Here is a 20,856-nt window from a genome sequence, read left to right as displayed (position 1 = left end):
GTCCTTTCCCCTGTCCTGGAGTTTGATGTTGGTTGAAATATATTTTCTATATGATTCTTTGCCAGCTTATCTGGAAGAGTTTAGTTTCAGGAACAAGAAGACTGAAGAAGCATTACTTAATATTTTAGTGTTTTAATATTTTTATTACTAACTTGAAGGGATCTATTTTGACTTAAGCTTGTATACAATATTATCATTATATAAGTTCAATGAAAGGTTTCAGAGAAATCACTTTGCCTCATGATATGAGCACAGTTTTGCTGACCATTGTCCCTCTATTGTCCATTCCCTGCTCACTCCAGCTGAGCCCCAATGGGGGACAGGAGGACACTCGCATGAAGAACGTCCCTGTGCCTGTGTACTGCCGTCCACTGGTGGAAAAGGACCCCACCATGAAGGTAAAAAGTACAATAGATGTTAGAAGTGACCTTTTACACTATTCTTGTGCTCTGCTGTCACATGGCAAGAGCTCACCTCAGAACCGATAGAGGCCTTTCTTTGTGTAATATTATAAAGAAATGAACACAAGTTTCTACTGTGGAGGGCAAAGCTGGAGCCTTGGATTTGATTCCCAGTTTAGAAGTCTGTTCCTAGGGCTGGGTGCACTGCCGAGGTGGTGCTGACAATCACTGAGGTAAGGGCAATAATAGGTCATCCAAAGAGCAACAATGAATGTGCTCAGCTCCTGTGGGAGCTGCATCCTCTTTCTCAGCTATGGGATGTCACTATAATATTTTAACAAAACATGAGATGAGGTTTGGTAGAAATCAGGGAATACACTAAAGACCGTGCTTGAGGACAATCAGCTGCCTTCTATAATGCTGCGAATGTGCCTGGCATTGTACAAAATAATTCACACAGGTACACTGTCCCTGCCTCAGAGGGTTTATGGCTGAAGTTGAGCATATGGAGGTTTTATGCACGTAAATCGCGCTTTGAAAATCAACAAGCAGGTTCTTGTGGATACATGCAAAACCTGCTTTTGTGGTTTGCACACTTTTACCAGCAGTAAGAAGAGGCATTTGGTAGGGTGGGGTTGGATTTAGGAAAAGTTACATGCACAGTTTTGATTTTCAAAAGAATGTGTGTACATCTTCACACTGAAGAGCAGGTTGCAACTTTGTGCGCAGGTGTTGGCACGTGTACCGGACACACCCGCAGATTTTCAAAGCACATTAGTCCACCTTGAAAATTCAGGCTAAAGTGTATGGGTAGGAAATACCTGCAGGCTGCAGCCCTGGGTGGGCTTTTATAAAATCATCCTCCAAGTGAACTGCTTGGTGAATAATGGCGACAAGAACTAAACCAGAGCCTCCAGGCCTGCCGCTCTTCTTCGTTTATTTCATTGTCAGAAAAGATGCAGTCTGATTTAGTAACCAATGGTCACTGCTGCAAGCTCTTATTCTTGAGCCTACGTCTTGGATGCTGGGAAAGAAGCTAGCTCTTCAGAAGATGGAACGGCTTTCATTGGTAGACAGGACAGGCCTAACAGTCTCTTCTTCTCCTTTCAGCTGTGGTGTGCAGCTGGAGTTGACCTGACGGGATGGAAGCCACTTGAAGAGGATTCAGGGACTGGAGCAAAGGCTGCTCCTGGTCACGATCCTTTGACTTGTGACCGAGAGGTGGAAGGAGAAAGCAAGAGCACCCACACATCCCCGGAAAAGAAGAAGGTGAAACAAGCAGATATTTCATCCCCTCTGCATGCTTCTTCGACTGCCTTGCCTTCCGTCCTCCTCTGCCTCTACACACCACAATATCAGTCTTTCCTTCAAAATTTTTTTTTTTTTGCTGCAATTTGTATATCATCTTTTCTACAATTAACCCAAGGTGATTTACAAAAAGTAGAACATATATCAAAATAACCTACATATAAATCACATCAAAATATAACCAAAAACATGCCCATTTAAAACCCAGCATCAAAATAACAAAGTCAACTTGCAATCCATCAAGAAATACTGTCCCCAGGTCTATTTCACAAAATTTCTAAAGCCCCTTGCCTTTTCATAACCCAATTTCTAAAAAAAAAAAAAAAAAAAAAAAGAAAACTCAGACCTACAACAGATCTCTAAATGATCTTGATGTTCTTAATTGCAATCTTCACACCAGCTCATCCCTTGGGATACACACTTTGGAAAGGCCAAGTTTAACATACTTTCTAAATTTAAATAGTTAATGACCCCAACAGCATATTTGATGGTACTCAATTAATATCCTCAATTGAATCTGTTAATTCTTCTAACCCTTTTTGACTATATGTCTTCTTTGTCTGCCTTGACTATATGTCTTCTCTGTGTGTCTTGATCAGATTGTAAGCGCCAAGGAGCAGAAACTGTCCATTATGTATAGTGCTGCATACATCTGGGATGCTCAGTACAAATGATTAATAATTGTTTGCTCATACAGAAGCTGCAATGCCTTTTTCCTTCTAACATGCTCTGCTTTCCTGTACAACACACTGCCGTGTCTGTCTTTCCTTCCTGCACCTGACATCTATCTATATTTTGATGCCATTTGCATATATCACAGTGCCTATTCCTCATTCTAAATCTGTACTGGATCTCTTTGGACATACATCCTTTACTATTCCCTCCCCCCCTTGGCACACCCAGCTGAAACTGTTCATTCTCCTATACCTTGATCTACTCTGCATGCACTGCAGTCCGTGACCTCTTTCCCTTTTTCGGAGCTGATCCTGTCTCTTTTTAGCTATATCAAAGGCTGAGAGTTTTCCCCACTCATTCAATGATCCTGTCTCCAGGCACAACTTCCAGCAGCCAAAAAGATCAAGCAGCTCTCTCTCTCTCTGCCCAGGCGTACTGGACCCTCGTGCTGACTCTGGCACTTGGACTTCCCGCCAATGGTGGGAGCTGCTTAAGCTCAGTTCCCATCCCATTTCCTGTGTCAAAGGATAAAGCAACCGCAATCACATTAAAAAAAAAAAAAAAAAAAAAGGAGTAAACATTAAACATCCCGGTAGCTCACAATTCAGGCGCGATCTGAAGGCACTGTGTATTGTTGTTGTACTGTTGAATTTCAAGCCAAACAAGGCGACTGCCCTAGCCGCAAAGCATATAAAAACACAATATAGGGCAGGAAAAAACACTCTGTCCATAAACTTATGATTCAAGGGAGTTTTTCAATACAAAAGATCCAGATGTATCCAGAGATATCCAAGCTCTGAAGTGATGTTACACGGCCCCCCAACACGCACTGTGTTTCAATCAAAAACTACATCTGGAAGGACCCAAACTGAGCATTCATTACTTTTCTTCCAATCACAGAGACAGCAGGTCGGAAGGCAAACCGCTTGTAATCCGACGTGTGTACTGCACTCCCACTCCTAGGAGCTTGAGCCTTTTGATTTTATGTCTGCTGCAGGCAAAAGAGCTACATGAAATGGATGCCACATCTAGCCGGGTGTGGATCCTCACCAGCACCCTCTCCACTAGTAAAGTTGTGATTATCGATGCCAACCAACCGGGCACAGTAGTGGATCAGTTCACCGTCTGCAATGCCCACGTACTCTGCATCTCCAGCATTCCTGGTAAGAGAGAAGGAAGTGGCAGTTCAGGCTGGATGACTCTCACTAGTCCTGAAATCTGCCTGCTCTTTGACTCTGGTGGCGTGAACAAATTTTTGTTTTCTATCTATCATTTTGTGCTTTTTTCATTGTTTGAATTCAATGAAATCTTTATTTGGTTTCATGTTAATTTCACATGTTTTTGCCTAATGCACCTTCTGAAGGAAAACTCACATATGGAGATCGACCCCCATGTTCCATGCTGGTAGGTGCTGGATTTATTGGTCTCATGGTTCATTTATGTAAGGCACAGCATTCTCCATGGTGCTGAAGATACAGCATTACTCTTGCTATGGTATTTGAGATAAAGGGATAGTACTGAATATTATGGGGGGTGTAACACTTGCTATCAAAACAGGCATGGTATGTGTTTCTTGCCATAGCACTTAAAGTGGCATGTTGTTCTCTTCCAAGCACTGAACGCAACATGCAGCTCCATTCTAGCTGCTGAGATGGGAAATGATATTTTCCATGGTAGTGACCTATGGTGATTTTTTAGGTGTTACATATATGTAGTGGTAGAGGCAGTTTGAGACTGCATGTGAATCTGAGCATAGTAAGTTGACTTTAGTATATCTGAGAAATGTGGTTTAGCTGTGCTTGGGATGTGGTTCTCACTGTGATGTTTAAGATGAGGCATAGTGCAGCTCATGGTACTAACTATGGAATACAACTGTTATTTGATATGAAATATGGTGTTCTCCAGTGTGTTGAATGTTGTATGTTTCTCTGGCTCCATGTGTTTGAGATGCTGTCTTCTGAGTGGAATAAAATATGATAATATGTGGAATACGGCTATCACTATGCTATTTGCTAATGGACATTGCCTCTCATTGGTATTGAACATGGTACTCACTACAGTGCAGTATATGAGATATGGATCTCTGATGTTTGAGTGGCTTTATACTCAAGCCCCCTAACTTTCTGCCATTCTTCAGAGATAGAATTTGCTGCATTATTTGCCTAATGCTTGGAAATTAAAATTCAATGCAAAAAATATAATCATGCATTCGGATCAGTGGCGTAGCCAGAATTGAATTTTTGGGGGAGCCCAAGGTTAACATAGATGGGCAATAGGCATATAGGTTTGAGCCCTACTAGTTATACTCTTATTGATAAATAATGCCTTAGAGTGCACCTGACAATAGATTTCTAAGTAGTCTGCAAAAGCCAATCATGTGTAACACTTTAAAATATTTTAATTCAATTGTTTCAAGCACTTAACATTAAAAATAACTTTGATCTGTATTAATTTTATTTTATATTTATTGCAGTTTATAAATACACAATATCATATAAAAGTAAACAAAGAACACTTATCAGAAACATCAGATCCAATCACGTAATAAAACAAATATCAATGTACTTTTTAATGAATAATCTTTCCAAAAATGCAGAATATATCATAACTACAATAAAACAGCAATAATCATAAGAATTGCAACAGGTGCAGAGGAGAACTAGGATTATTCATATTATAATCCAACATGCAAAAAAATATATTCAGATTCTGGTGACACCTCAGAAATAGCAAAACAAACTCCCTCCACTTCCAAGCACTTTATGAAGTAACACAAACCCCCTACAAAAATATAATAAATAAAACACCCTGAACCTTGCCATACCATACCATAAGAACAGTAATTCTCAGGACTTAAACAGCAGCAACCTTATCTATGAAAAGGCAGCAAAGCAAACATTACACCAGGCCCTAGAACACTAATACACCACCTATTGGGCAAACAAGCCAGGCTGCTATAAATCCATACAGAGAAACTACATGCTAGCCAAAATACTTCATCTCTGTCACAGAAGCGCAACAAAGACAGACCATTACCTAATACAGAATAAGGGACTACAAATTAGAAACAGAAATATGCACACAAGACTGAAATGGAAAGCTCAAGAAACCAGACTCTTTGAACAGTGGAGTACTGAAGAAAAAAACAAAATACAATTATATAAGAAATTCATATTCTCAAAGATGGCATATTCCAGTTGCTGAAAGGCAAAATTATTTTTTTTTTACTATTGTTGTCTGATCTTAATTTCTAATCAGTTGGTCCCAATCTCTCTTTTCCCCTTGTCTGTCTTTTCCTGATTCCTTTTTCAAGGTTTCTTTTATTTTTTCTGTTTCTTCTCTCTCCTCCTGTCTTCTTTCCTTCCTCCCTCATACAGGCTCTCTCTCACACACACGCTTTAACTTACACTGGCTCCCACTCTTGCATGCTTTCTCTCACACATAGGCTCCCACTCCCATACACACTGTTACCCAGGCTTTCATTCTCACATATTCTCTCGCACATACACACAGGCTTCTCACTTCCATGCGCTCTATCACATATACACACATGCACAGGCTTCTCACTCCCACACACTCTATCAGGGCCTCTCCCTCTCTTCTGGGCTTCCTTGCTATGATGAGACTCTTTTTCTGGGGCTGTGCGGGATGAACTCCATGGTGGCCCTGCGTCGGGTCTCCTCTTCTCAGGCCATGAGAGATGAGCTCCATGCCGGCCCTGCAACAGGACCTCTCTTCTTGGTATTGGGCGTTGCTGATTGGGCCTGGAGTGCAGAATTCCAAAGGAGAAGTCCACAATAGGTGGTGAGAAGCTGATGTGCACTGATCAGGAGAGAAACCTTTGGGTAATAGTATCTGGTGATCTCAAAGTGGCAAAACAGTGTGAAAAGCTTGTGGCCAGAGCCAGAGGGATGAAAAGGTGCATAGGAAGAGGCATAGCTAGCAGAAACAAAACAGGTGATAATGCCTTTGTACAAATCATTAGCGAGACCTCAGCTAGAATATTGTGTCCATTCTGGATGCCATCCCTCCAGAAGGTTATAAGCAGATTGGAAGCAGTCCAGGGGAAGGCAACCAAAATGGTGAAGGGTCTGTAACAAAAGCCCTATAACACAAGACTTAGGAAGCTAAATAGGTAGACCCTAGAGAAAAGTAAAAAAACGGGGGGATAGGATAGAAACATTTAAATACCTGAAAGGTATAAATCAGGCACAAGAAACACATCTTTTTCAGAGGAAAGAATGCTCTAGAACAAGAGGTCATGGTGTGAGGCTCTTGGGAGGTGAACCAAGGGGCAGCATCTGAAAATATTTCTTCACAGTAAAGGTGGTGGCTGCATGGAGTGCCCTCCTGCAGGAAGCAGTGGAAACAAAATGGTAACTGAATTAAGAAAGCGTAGGATGAGCATGGATGAGCATGGAGGATCCCTAGTGGCAAAGGAAATGGTAATGAAGCTCACTGTAATAACCTTCGTAGAGAAGCAGTTAGAACCCAGGACAGCAGTGGGATAACTGTACTGGTCTTCCAGGAAGGCATACGGGCAGCCTGCACACAGCGGTAGTTACAACTCTAAACAGCACTGCTATAATTGAATTGATTTTCCAAGAGGGCATTGGCATAACCTGCATGGAGTGGTGGTTATAACCCCAAGCAATAGTGGCAAAACAGCACCGGGCTTCCAAGGAGGCTGGCATGACTTACCTGCAGGGACCGTGTTTAAAACCAAACCACAATGTGCATGGAGAGGCTGGATTATTGGATAACGGCTTCACTAACCTTGGTAGCTGTAGAGATTATTACAAAACATGATACTAGAGGGATGGGTGTTGGCATAAATATTGGTCTTGTAAGAATCAGACAAGACATGAAATGTTCTACCAACAGAGGTGGTGGAAGATATCACTTTAACAGATTTTGGGCATGCATGGGACAGATAGGCAGGGCAATGATAGAAGAAAAACTGAGAGGTCAGGTAAAAAACATGGAGGAAGGGTGTGTTGGTGTTATATATGCACGAAGTGGACAAATCTCAACTGGGCAGACTGTTGCATTTTATGGATTGTAACCCGTACACTTTTACTTTCACGGTGATATTCGAGACAAGAAATGATGACCTTCATGGAGTTGACTGTGAGATTTGCTCCTTACACCATTGTTTAAAACGGGCTGCAGTATTTATTTAGTTTAAAATATTTATCATCCGCATATATTGGAACACTTTGCGCACATAGTACACTTTATAGTGTAGAATAAATGATAGTGCTGGAGCATATGGTACGTCTGATAGCATTGAGAACATGCGACAGATCCCTTGTGTCTGTGGAAGTAGCATGGGGATTGATCACTATAGTACTGCAAATATTACCTAATTTTTCCATGGCACGGCGTGAGATGTTTCCTGTAGTATGTTCATGTATATGTTTTTGAATTTCATGCAAACATCCATGCTACAGCCTTTAATTGGAATTGTGCCGCTGGAACTGTGCTGGGCTTATACAGTAAATTTGGAGGTGTCCTTCATATATTGCTAAGAGATATGGCATAGTTCAAAGCTTTTGAAATGTTTATGTTGATGTTTTCCTTTCAGCGGCCAGTGATAGTGACTACCCAGCAGGAGAAATCTTTTTGGAAGGTGATGTGAACCCGGAGGACTCTGCTGATACAGATGGCGTTCTGGCGGGTATCACCCTAGTGGGCTGTGCAACACGATGCAACGTGCCACGCAGCAACTGTTCTTCCCGTGGAGATACCCCTATTTTGGACAAGGGGCAGAGTGAGTCACAGCATCCAGGGTTTTCATTCACATAGATTTGTCTTTTTTTTCCTGTACCATGGTAAATCCTTCTCATCTCGCTCTATTAACATGCACTGCTAGATCCTATGTAAAAAAAATAAATCTATTTAGATACTTGTTCCCATGTACTTGGTTGCTTTTTTTTTTTTCCCCTGCCATCCCTCTATCAGAATTCCAGTGTGGTCTTGGATAGGAAGCAATGCAGTAATGTCCATTGCCCTTGAGCTCCTGTGGTTCTGCACCCCAGGACAAACCACATCATTTTCCCATTGCCGCATAATTTGCAACCTGCTGCACCCAGCCCCCTGCAACTAATCTGCCTGCTTCTCTCCCCGACAGTAAACAGAAGGGGAGAGATGAGGCTGAGGATGGTGCAGACAAGAGTCAGTCCCTTCCCTTCTGTTGTTCGCCCCTTAACCCCTCCTGTCCTGGAGGAAACAAGAAGAGAGGAGGTTTGGTTGGTGTGGACAGAGAAAGCAGTCTAGGTCTGAGCCCTCAAAAAACGCCTTTTTTTAATTCAAACCAAAGATTTTGATAATCATTTCTGGATGGAGCAATGTCCCTTTAGAAGAATTTTCTCTCTGTACAAAGGCTCCCACAAAGGCCAACCCTACACCAGCTGACAAAGGCCTGGATGTCATGTGGACGTCTGCAGCTGCTTCGGTCCCACAGTTGGCACAGATTTTTTTTTTTTTTTATATAGGATCTAGTAGTGCATTCGCGTGGGCGGGATTTCAATTACCAGTGTGACATAATCTGCTGATGCTGAGCATAAGCTCATATACTCGGAAAGCTGATGAGGATTTTCTCAAGAAAATATAAAAAGAACGGTTGCACTGTATTTCAATCCAAATCAAAAGTGACGTTTCACAATTAAAGGTTTGAAACATGCCTTTACATGATAAATAGTTGATTGTGATACGTTTGTATATGGTTTAAATGTGACACTTTTTTTTTTACATAGTGAGAAATGTGAAATTTTATGCAAAATTATGCAAATGTGCCACATAATTGCTGCAAAAGTTTGACAAATCTGCCAGAGAATCTTGAAAAATCTCGTGGATTATTTTGCTGTCCCAGGAGGAAAATCTGTGATATACTTTTAGAAAGGTGAAAGTCTTGTAGGCTTAGGGTTCTTTCACAAGCTGAAAGATATAATTTAAGGCCTTGTAGGGATTGAGAGGGAAGGAGCAAATTAATTGAAAGTTCATTATTGCTGACTCTGTTAGCACAAAGCCCCATGACTCCTCTTTCCCAGTTATCTCATAAGCTTCCCTCTGTCAAGAACAAATGACATAACCCTTTCCCAAGGTTTTTTTTTCCCTGTGTTTGGTATAGTGTTGCGATGGCATTTCCTTCATCCTCCCACAGTCCACATAGATCTTCTTAAGGTGACGTTAACCACCTATCTGGAGCAGTAGCCTGTGCCTCCTTGGAAGCAGTGGTTTAGCCTTTTGTCTCTGCTGCATTCCACTTGAGGGCTGGTGGACGTGGAGACAGCAGTGGCTGACCGGCAAGATGAATAATCACAAACGTGGATTTTTTTTTCCTGATTTCACTTACCTCCTCCTATAGTCCTTCACTGCCCAGTCACCCTCATATCTTCCTCTTCTGCAGGTGAGGTGGCCACAGGCAGCAACGGAAAAATCAACCAATCGCAATCAACAGAGGAAGCAACCGAAGCAACGGAGGTACCTGAAAGCAGTACAAGTGAAAGGGAACCGGCACAGATCCGGCAGTGTCCACTCACAGAGCACATCTTTACAGATCCAGCCCCAGCACAAGCAGTGAACGGCAGACTGAGCAGGTAGGGGGGGTTGTAGAGAAGAATAGCATGAGGTCAGTGTTTTTAGCAATGTTTTTTGTCTGCTGTCAGGGTTAAATGACAGCAAAGCAAGATCTCTGCCTGGTTTTCAGAGACGACGGATTGCCAACACCTGCAGTGATTTCACATTCCTTCAAAGAGAGGAGGAGGGTGAACATATGATCTAGGATTAGTAAAAGCAACAAATCTTACTGATGATTACAAAAAGCAAAGTTGCTTACCTCTAAATGGTGGTCTCCGTGGACAGCAGGATGAACAGTTCCACGTGACATCTCATGTCACCGTATATAGAGCGTGTCCGCTCATTGGCTAGAAGCCTAGAAGGTTTTGCATACATACAGTACGCATTATGCCAAGTGGAGCTCAGTGAAGCCCCCTCAGTCTATGTCAAGGCCAATGGCATGCAACATAAAGAAGTGATTAAACTCTATGATGGGAGGAACTGTTCATCCTGCTGCCCATGGAGAACACTAGTTACAGGTAAGCAACTTTGCTTTCTCCATGGACAAATAGGATGGAACAGTCCCATATAAGGGGACTCTCAAGCTAAGGGTTGTCTTGATGTCGCCTTCCTTCTACCCTCTGCAGGATAACGCCATTTGGATGATTGCAGGAGTTTAATCACCTATGTTTTAATTGGATTTTTTTTAAAAACTGGCTGACCGAAATGACTGTACTGACAGGAGTCAACATCTAGGCAGTAGTGGACCACATCAGCATGTACTGAATTCCACGTGGCTGCCTTACACATTTCTGAATGACCCAGCGTACACTGTGAAAGTAGCCATTGCCCTGACCTGCTGTGCATGGACATGGCTCTGGCATTGCTTTTTGACAGCAGATGGATGTATAGTCAGAAGTCCAGTCAGTCATCTTATGCTTATTCAAAGGCCTTCCTTCTCTATTTGGGTCCCAGGAGACCAAGAGCTGAGGGGATGCTCTGATTTCTTTTGTTCTATCCAAACAGGACAAGGTTCTTTTACACTCTAGGGATGTGATGCCACCTCTTCCAGCAGAGTCTGCAGTTTAGGAAAGAAGGTGGGCAGGATCATTTCCTGATTTAAATAAACATTCAGAGCCACGTTCGGCAAAATTTTGGATGTGCACACAAGACTATCCTGTTGGGGGAAGATCCTTGAGGTGCATATTCAAAAGCCATATAGATGGATAATATAATAGTTATCTGTCTAAGGCCTTCGGAGTGAGGAAACTCTCACCCAAAGATGAGATTTTGGCAATGTTCTCTCAACCTAGCTTGATGGACTCTCTACCTGGGTATCATTGGTCCAGTGGCTGCTCAGGGATGCCGTTGGTTTGTTCATTGCCCTCCATCTTTCAAGCCTCCTCCCAGGCCGCATTACCTGGAGGGTTTCCAGGAATCCTTACTGGCCATGATGGGCAGCCACAACCTTCCCTCCCTCCCCAGGCCTGAGTGCGCCCCTCCAAGGCATGACTGGCCCCCAGCAAAACCCAGCTGCCTTTAGAAATGTGTTAACCTATACTGATCGGTTTGAAGAGGGAGCGCTATCAAAAGCCTGGTGTTAGTTGGGAAAAAATATCCTGCTAAGAGCAATTGTATTAAACTGTTGGTAAGAATATCATTTATTATGCCCTGTCAAACCCGTCTTGCTGCCTCCAGTCTTTGCAAGTGTCCGGTTTTTGTTTGTTCGGATTTTGTACAGCTTTGCACTTGGGCGAGACCTGTGGGGTTTTCTGGGCAGTAACTTGACAGATTGTTCTCCTTGCATTAGTGAAAGTGGACAGCAGACGCCTGAGTCGAGCACAACGCAGAAGGAGCAGGAAGCAAGCAGCGAGAGCCTTGGAGCTGTAACCAGCTCTGCTCCCACCATGTGGCTGGGAGCCCAGAACGGATGGTAGGGATCTCTGCACTTTACTCCTGTGCCCTTCCGGTTTGCCTTCCTCTCTGTAGTAGGTTATTAAGCGGTTGAAAGTAGCAGAAACCCATGCTAGCTGATGTAGATGCAAGGCCCAGTAGCGCACCACAGCGCACTCTTACCCAGGTGTACCACAAATCGAGATGATTATCCTCCAAGTCCCGAGGAAACTGCTCAGAGGAGAAATGCAGGAAGGGGCTAGAAATCCTCCCTGTACATTAGGGATGCTGTTATACGACAGAAGAATTTACTGAGCATGTTTCATTCATTACTGTAGTGAACTGGGCCACTAGTTTTCTGCCCTTGCATTAGTAACTTCAGCAGGCCTATCCTCCGATGTCCTGAATGTATTCCAGCTTCGCTAAGCGTTGAGCGGCACGAGGTCCAGGAGCAGGAAACCGGGCTTTTTTGCTTTTGTGGTTTTAGAACTCCTGGCTTTCTAGTTTTACCTTATCGGTAAGAAATGTATTAGTATTGACATTGAGAATAAGAAATTTACCCAAGGTGCGGGATACAATAGCTTAAATAAGCAATAGGTATAGGAGCATAAAAAAAGGCCTAAAATGTAGAATGGTTTATAAACTAAGGTGTGTAGCAGCACAAAAAAAGGGCATTCATCTTTCTTCATTAAACATGCATGCAAATAGATTATGAATATGCGTATATGTGTCCAGGATTATTATAATAATAATCTGCACATGAATCTCATTTTGCTCTCTCTCCCAGGCTGTATGTTCATTCCGCAGTGTCCAACTGGAAGAAATGCCTGCACTCGATAAAGCTGAAGGATTCTGTGCTCAGCCTGGTGTAAGTGCCAATGACATCCTCGTTTGCCTTTAACCCCCTTTAGTCCGTGCTGCAGATATGGAGCAAGTCCCTCATGCACGATGCCCACCTCCTTTCCCCGTGGCGGGTTTGGGGGAGGCGCTGGCCACGGGTCCACAATGAGCCCCAGGGCTGAAACTCCCAGAATAAACCGTTCCAGCCCTGCAGGTTTACCAGGGGCCCAAACTGAGCAGAAGGACGCGTCCCCCCCGATGGTACCGGTGGATGGCCACAATTTAGCAAATTGTTTGTGTTTGGCCATGGGGGGTTTATCAAAGGTGCTTTTCTTTCCAGGCACGTGAAGGGCAGAGTTCTTGTGGCCCTGGCAGATGGCACCCTGGCGATATTTCATCGTGGCGAAGGTAAGAATTGAAATGCTAGCTGAGCGCTGGCCCGCTCTAGCCCTGAAGCAGAGGCGGGTCGGTGCTGCCCTCCGTCCACAGGGCTTCCTAGCACTTTGATCAGTTGTATCGCTACCTGGAATGACTAGAATAGTCCAAGGATTCATCCGGAGTTCTGGCTCATTTTCTCCACTTAATAACGTGCACAGATTGGGGGAGATTAAACCTCTTTTGTCAGGCACCTTCAGAGTTGCAGCTGGCGCTGGGAATTAAATTTCCTTGACACACGATACCGATCTTGCCCGGAGTTTTACCTTTCTTTACTTTTATAAATCCCGACTCCCTGTAACCAAGGAGATCAAAGGCGCAAGGTCTTTAAAAAGTATATATTTCTTGTTTTCGGTAACTGCACAAAACTTTCAAATAACTGCTTTTTTTTTTGCCCATCTGTTTTACCCTGCATTTTGTGCCTCCAACTCAGTTGGAACCAGAGCTGGGATTCTGGCCCCTGGAGCCTCCATTTGCAACTCCCCAAGGATTTTTTCCCCCCCTCTGTTTTTCATCTCCTCCCATTTTACATTTTGGCGCAGTCATTGCACGGTCGGGGGTCGTGCACGAGGGCTCCCTCTGGAACCCTGCAACCATGGGCTTTTTCTTTCTAAAAAGATTTTATCCTGGGCTCCCCAGCCTGTATGGGAGCGCAGACCCCTTTTCAGTCTCCAAAGGTTTTGCAGACCCTCCCCTCCCCCCCCCCCCCCCACACACCTGCTTTTCCGTAATTTTAAGATGCAGGTGCACAGTGTGGGCAACGCTGCATGAAACCACCATGTGCTGCCTCCTTACCTGCAGAGGGGGAGGGATCATTTCAGCTGCCAGTTTTACCAGGTAACTGCTGAGTTATCGAGGTAAAATCTTTTAAACTTTTCCTTCCCATGTCCTATCTACAGCAAATTTTCGGGATGCCGGGGGCTCCGAGGGGTTCTCGAAAGGGTCGTTATTTTTTTAATCCACGTATACACGCATGTGTTCCCTTCGTTCACCATGGACCTTCAGGTTGTCTTTTCATTTCATCTTTTCTCTAACTATTAGCTGTCCTCTCTCTCTTCCTATTCTGTCTCCTTCCTCATTCTCTCTCCCTCCCTCCCGATCCATGGTTGCCACCTCTCCCTCCATCATCCTTCATCCCCACAGTCCATGGTGGTCCTCTCTCCCAGGATGATCTTCTCTCCTTCTCGCCCCCTCAATCTCTGATGGTTTCTCTCTTCTCCTGTACCACCATCCTCTCTCCCTCCCTGGTCCATGATGGCCCTCTCTTCCTCCTCCTCCACCTGTGTGATTCCCAGGGATCCTTGCACTCCCTTCCCCAGCTTCCGATGGTCCTTTCTTCACGATATCCTGCCGTTCACTCTCATTTCCTGTCATCAAGTCAACCATGGTTTCTTTCTCCCTTCTCCTTCTCTTATTCCTACCTCTCTTTTGATTCCTGTCTCATTCCTCTCCCCCTCTTTCCTCTCATGTTATCAGCCTCTGTCCTCCTTTCTTCCTCTCAGCCATAATGTAAGCCAGGAAATATATTTGTATTTAAATGTTAGAGTGGTCTGCTCCTTTAAGTGCTGAGTAGCTGGATCAAGAGAATCGAGAAGTAGTAGGCATAGACAAGGGGCTAAAAATAAAGTTAGATAAATTGTTTCAATATTCAGCAGAGTGCTGCCAATTAGGTTGTCTATGGAATATAGCTGGACAAAGGCCTAGTTAGTCAAACTTATCCGGCTAACTTTAGATCTGCAGTCTGGCACAATCAGCTGGATAATTATCTGATTAACTTAACTTCAGAGCGGTGGGAAACTTCAAAATCCATAGTCTGTCTGGCTGAGTCCTGAGCTGGACAGTCCATCTGAATATTGGTCTCAATGTGTTTGTTTCAATAATTGTTGTATGTTCATTGCATTCAACTCAGTTTGTAGTTTTATGTCCCAATGCTGTTTGCAAGTTTGTGGAGACATGTGTTACCACAAATTACAATGCAAAGGGCATTCAAATATTGATATAAATAGTGTGCATCATGCAATTTATAGCCCTGCACACCTCCTTACTCTCTCTCTGCCCTCTTTTGTCTCTTTGCAGACGGTCAGTGGGATTTAAGTAACTATCACCTTATGGATCTGGGACACACGCACCACTCCATCCGCTGCATGGCTGTTGTGTATGACAGGGTCTGGTGCGGGTACAAGAACAAAGTCCATGTTATTCAGCCCAAGACTATGCAAATCGAGGTAATAGGGGGTGGGGGGTTGCGAATAGGAGGAGCAGGCAATGATACTTCTGTTATTATTATTTTTTTGCTTAAAAGCTATGTCTCTTGGGGTGCACAAGGTCCCTCTCGCCCAGAAAGTGTCGTTGACTTGGCAGGGATAATAGGAGCCCTCCTTTTGCTGTCCTCGGGTGGAATCCTCTTTTTCCCTGCCCGCAGATCAGAAGCACAGGATGTCTGCCGGCATAGGTGCACTTGGGTTTCTTTCAAAAACCCTCTCACTGGTAGGAGGACTCCTAACTCACCTTTTATCTTTCTGAGGAATTTGTTCACATATAATGTAACTGATTTTCTTATTCCTCCTTTCGTAGGGATCTCCTTATTCCCAGATGGCCGTCAATCTAAGGGCCTCATTTAGTAGGCATTTTTCCCCGTGGATATAGAGTGGCAGAAAGGTCTTAGTAAATCAGTCCTTGGTGCAGTGGAGAGAGTGACGTGACTTGCCCAAGGTCACAAGGAGCATCAGCGCGACACTTAACCCCACATCCCTTCTCTTCCCCAGAAAGCTCTCTCTCTTCAGTTTATGGCTGATGCTAACTATTTGCCAATTGTCCTATGTGAAGGGAAGAAGCCATAGAAACAGTAAATGCCTCCGTTGTATCTTTTAACGCCTGGTCAGTCTTTTTTCCCCTCCTGCAAAGATTATTTCTGATATGTGCTAGTCAATCAGAGAGGCCCTCCTTTCGTTATACAAACTCCTGACTCTGTACATATCGCAGTCGCTTTGTGTTGTACAAAACGTGCCTGCAGGTTTGGTGTCAACACAGTAGGAACTTCAACAGGTAATGTTGAGGGAGCCAGGAACATCTTCCTCATACCAGACTCTGCTCTGTAAATATTTAAGCCAATCAAAAATGCAAGGAGAATAGTGGGAATCTGTAGCAGTTTTATTAGCGTGGTTGACGTAAGCTCACCTTCTGCCATCTTTCCCCTTTTGCTCTCCAGAAATCCTTCGATGCTCATCCTCGAAGGGAGAGCCAAGTTCGTCAGTTGGCGTGGATTGGAGACGGCGTGTGGGTGTCGATCCGTCTGGACTCCACGCTGCGTCTGTACCATGCCCACACCCACCAGCACCTGCAAGACGTGGACATCGAGCCCTACGTCAGCAAGATGTTAGGTAGGGGAGAGGACTGCACCTTGACCATGGTTGCTGCAGGTTCTATGAAATCACCTCAGGGAGCTCTGAGACAAGCCAGAAAACCTGCATTTATTTATTTTAGCATTCGGATTTAAGATTTAATTACCACAAATCTGAACTCAAGGTGAGTTACAAACCTCAGAGGGCCTACAACCTAAGGGCCTGATTTACGAAGGCTTTTCTGCCACTCTGTGTGTGTGGGGAAAAATGCTCAGTAAAAGAGGCCCTGAGTTTGTAACTGAAGCTTCGGAGAGTGAAGTGTCCAAGGTCGCGGGAATCATCGGTGGGAGAAGGAGGATTTGAGCCCTGGCTTCTCTGGTTCTCAGCCCACTGCTCTGACCACTAGGTCACACTTTCTACTTTTAAATCCATAATCAGTGTGGGGGGTGATTCACGCAATCCGAGGCTTGAAAGGAAGCCGTGCCGAATTAACTCTATCGCTGTTCAAAGCTGGGAGGCAGTAATTGGGTAGTGATGAGTGTATAATGAAGCATTTTGGGTCCTCGTTTCCCTGTGTATGAGTCTGATTACCCCTTTTTGAAAAGCCACTTGGGAGCTGTTGATCCTCCTATAAAAAAAAAAAAAGTAGGGAAACTACACTGAGCATGTGCCGGCTGTAATGGCAGCACAAATTAAGTACAAGAAGCCAAAAATGCCTGCCCACACTTCTGTCTCCACGCCACTTCATTTCCACACTCTCTGACACTTCTGTCTCCACGCCACTTCATTTACACACTCTCTGAAGCAATGTATTTGCACCAGCCCCATGGGATTCAGTGGGTAGAACCCCGGTACTCTCTCACACACAAGAAAAAAAATGCCTTATTGTAGAGGAAACACTAAAAGCATTTGGTCTATATTCTCCCCTCTTTGGCCATCTAAAGTTCCATATGCCTGAGCCGTTCTCCTTCCTCCCCTTCCCACTATGCTCTGTATGTTTAAATTATGCCTCCGTTTCAGTTGCCACTACCTCTGCAGGCATCTAGCACCCTTCCAGTAAAGAGGTCGTTTATCATGATTCCTCTGAACTTTCCTCTCTGCAACTACACATCATGACCCCCTTGTCCTTGAGTTTTCTTTTCTGTGGAAAATCTCACCTTTCTTTACTTTATTGAAGCCTTTCAAATAATTGAATGCTTCGCTCATACTCCCCCTTTCATCCAGGAGGTACATTTCCGGTGTCTTGGGCCTCTGATAATTGTACCTTGGGGTAAACTTCCCTTAACCCCTTGCAGCTTTTGGTATAATAAGTAAGCAGTAAGCAGTTCAATCTGTCTCCTGTGATCCAGTTTGCCTCAACCCTGGATGGTTTTAACGGAATGTGCTGGAACTTCATTGTCGTGCCAAGAGCCTCTCTGGATACCGCAGGACGGCTTCCTTGTTGACTCCACCTGTAAAATCTCTTTTGTAATTGGCAGGCACTGGAAAGCTGGGCTTCTCCTTTGTGCGAATCACAGCTCTGCTCATCGCTGGGAATCGCCTCTGGGTGGGGACAGGAAACGGGGTCGTCATCTCCATCCCCTTAACCGAGAGTAAGTGATGCTTATTGGACAATTGTCCTGCAGCTACAAGAGGCTTTGCTTGCTACACAAAGAGCTTGTTAAACGGTTCTGGGTGCTTAGATGAGTTTCTGGAAAACCTCTCGTGTGTCTGCTGCAGTCGGCACCTGCTGGTACTGCTTCCAGGGTTAGGCTACACCCGTGCTAAGGCCGAGGGGAGGGATTAGGACTGTTTTGTTGACTGGGGGACGATTTCCATGTACACAGGCCCTGCTTCCAGGATCACACTGACAAGGCTTTAGTGATTAGCTGCCTGGCATAAGCCATAGAAGCTTGCAGTGCATCAGGGCAGAAGCTACCCAGGTGTCCTGCTTCCACTGGTGAATTTTAAACAAAGCTTTGCTCATTTATCGTAAACGAAAATAAATTTGAGGCTAGGCTAGTGGTGAAGGCTTCAAAGGAAATGTCCGAGCTGCTCCTTTAAACACTGGGAAAGCTGCCCAGCTCTCTGCCGACGGCACTGTGTTGTCGCCTTGTTGGAAAGGTTTGACAGCTGAAGATGATAGATTTATAGGGAGATGCTATAGGCAGGATTGCTCTCTTGCTCCCAGACTTAAAAGATCTTTCATCAGTTTGTTAATAGGAAGATAGGGGACATGCGTGCCAGTGTATAATTTGGCAGTTTCATACTGTGTTGTCAGTTTACAGATGGCCTTCTGTACCAGATTTCATCTGAGATAAACAGAAATTATAGCAGCTGGAACAAATCCTAGGAGTTTGTCTTTTTCTATTTTTAATTGACTTCTTGCAGTGAGAAACATGAATTGATTGCCCAGTGAGTCACTGGTCCATCAGGTTGGAGTTTCCAGGGCCCTGCTTCTCTGCGGCTTTTCTCCCGTTCTCTATTTATGGGAAAAGACATTGATGAATCAGGCACATAGTTAGATTTCCAGCTTTGTGAATGCCGATTTTCAGTTTCCTGTAACAATTTCCTTTCTGTTAAATTCTCGAAGACTTTCTGGGGCAACAACAGAATAGATATGTATTTAACGGCAAAAGTACTACAGATACGCAAATAATGTTTTTGCTTCTTTGCTTGATTATTACTTTTACTCTCCTCCCTTTGGTTTCTCCTAATAATTGCCTTTCTCTTCTCACTCCCACCTGTCTCTCTCTCTCTCTCTCCCATCCCTTCTCTTGGATTCCTCACCTTGCCTCTACCAGCTGTGGTCCTCCACCGGGGCCAGCTTCTTGGGCTCAGGGGTAAGTTGTGGACCTCGGTCTGCTAGGTCATATAAATGTCATTCATTTCATTCATCCTTTCCTTAATGTTAAGGGCAGTTCTTTAGAAGAGACCAGGAGAGGCTTTGGCATTTTGCGGTCCCAAGCATCTCGTGCACTCCTACCCATTACTCAACCTGTCTGACTTCATGGAACAGCAGATTGCTGTTGCTGAAAAGCAAGACTGAAAGGGAAGGCCAGTACAGATTTCACTAGATATAGAGATGAACCCCCCATGCTGTCATCCGAGACAAATTCTCCTAAGCTCTTTTGCTTTCTGTAACAGAGGAATACTGCATGATAACTTCATGTTCCACCAGATCCTGCAGACCAGTCTAATTTAGGTAATAGGAGTTTTAAACATTAAAGCTCAAAGCTCACGATGTCCAAGTGTAAAGTATTCTCTGCACTTTCTGGTGGTATCTGTTACAGAAGATTTAGATCCTTCTGCAGGTGCGTCTGGGGCTTCAGACTGCCACCAGAGAGCATAGGCCGGATTGTGTCTAAGTGAGATAATAGCAAGCAGATTTGTAATCAGTGTTCAACATCTAAAGCTTCATCTGATTAGATGACTTAAATATAATATGGGCATCCAGGACCTCACTCACTCACAACCGCCCTTTGTACAAACTGACACCACAAAAGATTGGGTAAAAACAGGGCCGCAGCTTTATTGACCAGGAGACCCGAGCCTTATAACATTTAACGCTTAACAATAACTTATCCCAACATCCCCCATTGACCGCCGCCTTTCAGCCAGGCGGTCAATACCAGCCAACCGACTCAAACACCCCCACCGGCCCCTACACCAAGATCAGACCTCCGCCGCCATTAAGCAAGAGGTTCATCCGGTGGACTCCCGCCGCTGGCGAGCAAGGAATCAGGCCAATGCGGCCCCCGCCTTCTCCTAGCAAGGGGCCTTCCACTCGGACAACAGCCCCCAGTTGCCCCCCCCTTAAATGGCGACCAACTTTACATAATAATTGACTTGCATTGGCTCGGGCCATCCGCCAGAACCACCCCGCTGCGACGACAAACCCCCAATAATTGAACAAACAACAACATAATCAACAGAAATAACAGCAATAACAGAAATAACAGGGCGGGTTGGAGGGAAAACGAAGCCTGCCGCTCAGAAGCCACGAGCAACTGAGCAACGCCCGCATAAACCCTCCCCCGGAGACCCTTGCAGCCCCAATCCCTGCCCGCCAAACAGCTTTGTCCCGCCCCCCCCCCCAGCCAATTAAACCCCCCTACTTCCCGGCTCGAACGCACGTGCGCTCGCACCCAGCCCGTGCCCCTACCCCCGCCTAGCTGTCGCCGCCTCGCGACCTCCTGCTGACCCTTCCCCCCCCCCCCCCCCCCACATCCTGGCCTCTCAGGTGCCCACCGGGCACTCTGACTCGGCCCGTACCCGCCTTTATTCGTGGGCCTGGGCCCACATTACCCCGGCCGACCGGACACTGCGATCCGGTCGGCCTTTCAAGATGTCTAGTTACAAATCCTAGGAGGCTGATATATTAAAAAAACAACAACAAGCTGTGTTAAATTTAGGCACCTAGG

The 20,856-nt window shown here is 44.8% G+C and overlaps 1 protein-coding gene across 17 annotated transcripts in view; it reads left to right on the top strand.

Moving 5' to 3' along the window:
• The window catches only part of MAPK8IP3 (mitogen-activated protein kinase 8 interacting protein 3), a 135,845-nt gene that overhangs the window by 101,453 nt on the left and 13,536 nt on the right, over nucleotides 1–20,856 (top strand). For 16 of the 17 annotated variants that reach the window (XR_003852636.1, XM_029576792.1, XM_029576803.1 and 13 more), the window contains 12 exons: nucleotides 303–398; nucleotides 1,512–1,670; nucleotides 3,382–3,547; nucleotides 7,972–8,157; nucleotides 9,796–9,985; nucleotides 11,755–11,877; nucleotides 12,625–12,705; nucleotides 13,018–13,085; nucleotides 15,189–15,337; nucleotides 16,321–16,492; nucleotides 17,932–18,045; nucleotides 19,237–19,275. Coding sequence is in view for 16 of the 17 variants with exons in the window: in XM_029576792.1 (XP_029432652.1) it covers nucleotides 303–398; nucleotides 1,512–1,670; nucleotides 3,382–3,547; nucleotides 7,972–8,157; nucleotides 9,796–9,985; nucleotides 11,755–11,877; nucleotides 12,625–12,705; nucleotides 13,018–13,085; nucleotides 15,189–15,337; nucleotides 16,321–16,492; nucleotides 17,932–18,045; nucleotides 19,237–19,275 (1,543 nt within the window). In the remaining variant the exon portion in view is untranslated. The remainder of the gene's footprint in view (nucleotides 1–302; nucleotides 399–1,511; nucleotides 1,671–3,381; nucleotides 3,548–7,971; nucleotides 8,158–9,795; nucleotides 9,986–11,754; nucleotides 11,878–12,624; nucleotides 12,706–13,017; nucleotides 13,086–15,188; nucleotides 15,338–16,320; nucleotides 16,493–17,931; nucleotides 18,046–19,236; nucleotides 19,276–20,856) is intronic. The other variant, XM_029576806.1, reaches the window with a different exon arrangement.

This window comes from Rhinatrema bivittatum, chromosome 14 (genome assembly GCF_901001135.1).
Source record: "Rhinatrema bivittatum chromosome 14, aRhiBiv1.1, whole genome shotgun sequence".
In the NCBI taxonomy this organism is placed as follows: domain Eukaryota; kingdom Metazoa; phylum Chordata; class Amphibia; order Gymnophiona; family Rhinatrematidae; genus Rhinatrema; species Rhinatrema bivittatum.
This window is presented reverse-complemented; position numbering and strand designations above follow the sequence as displayed.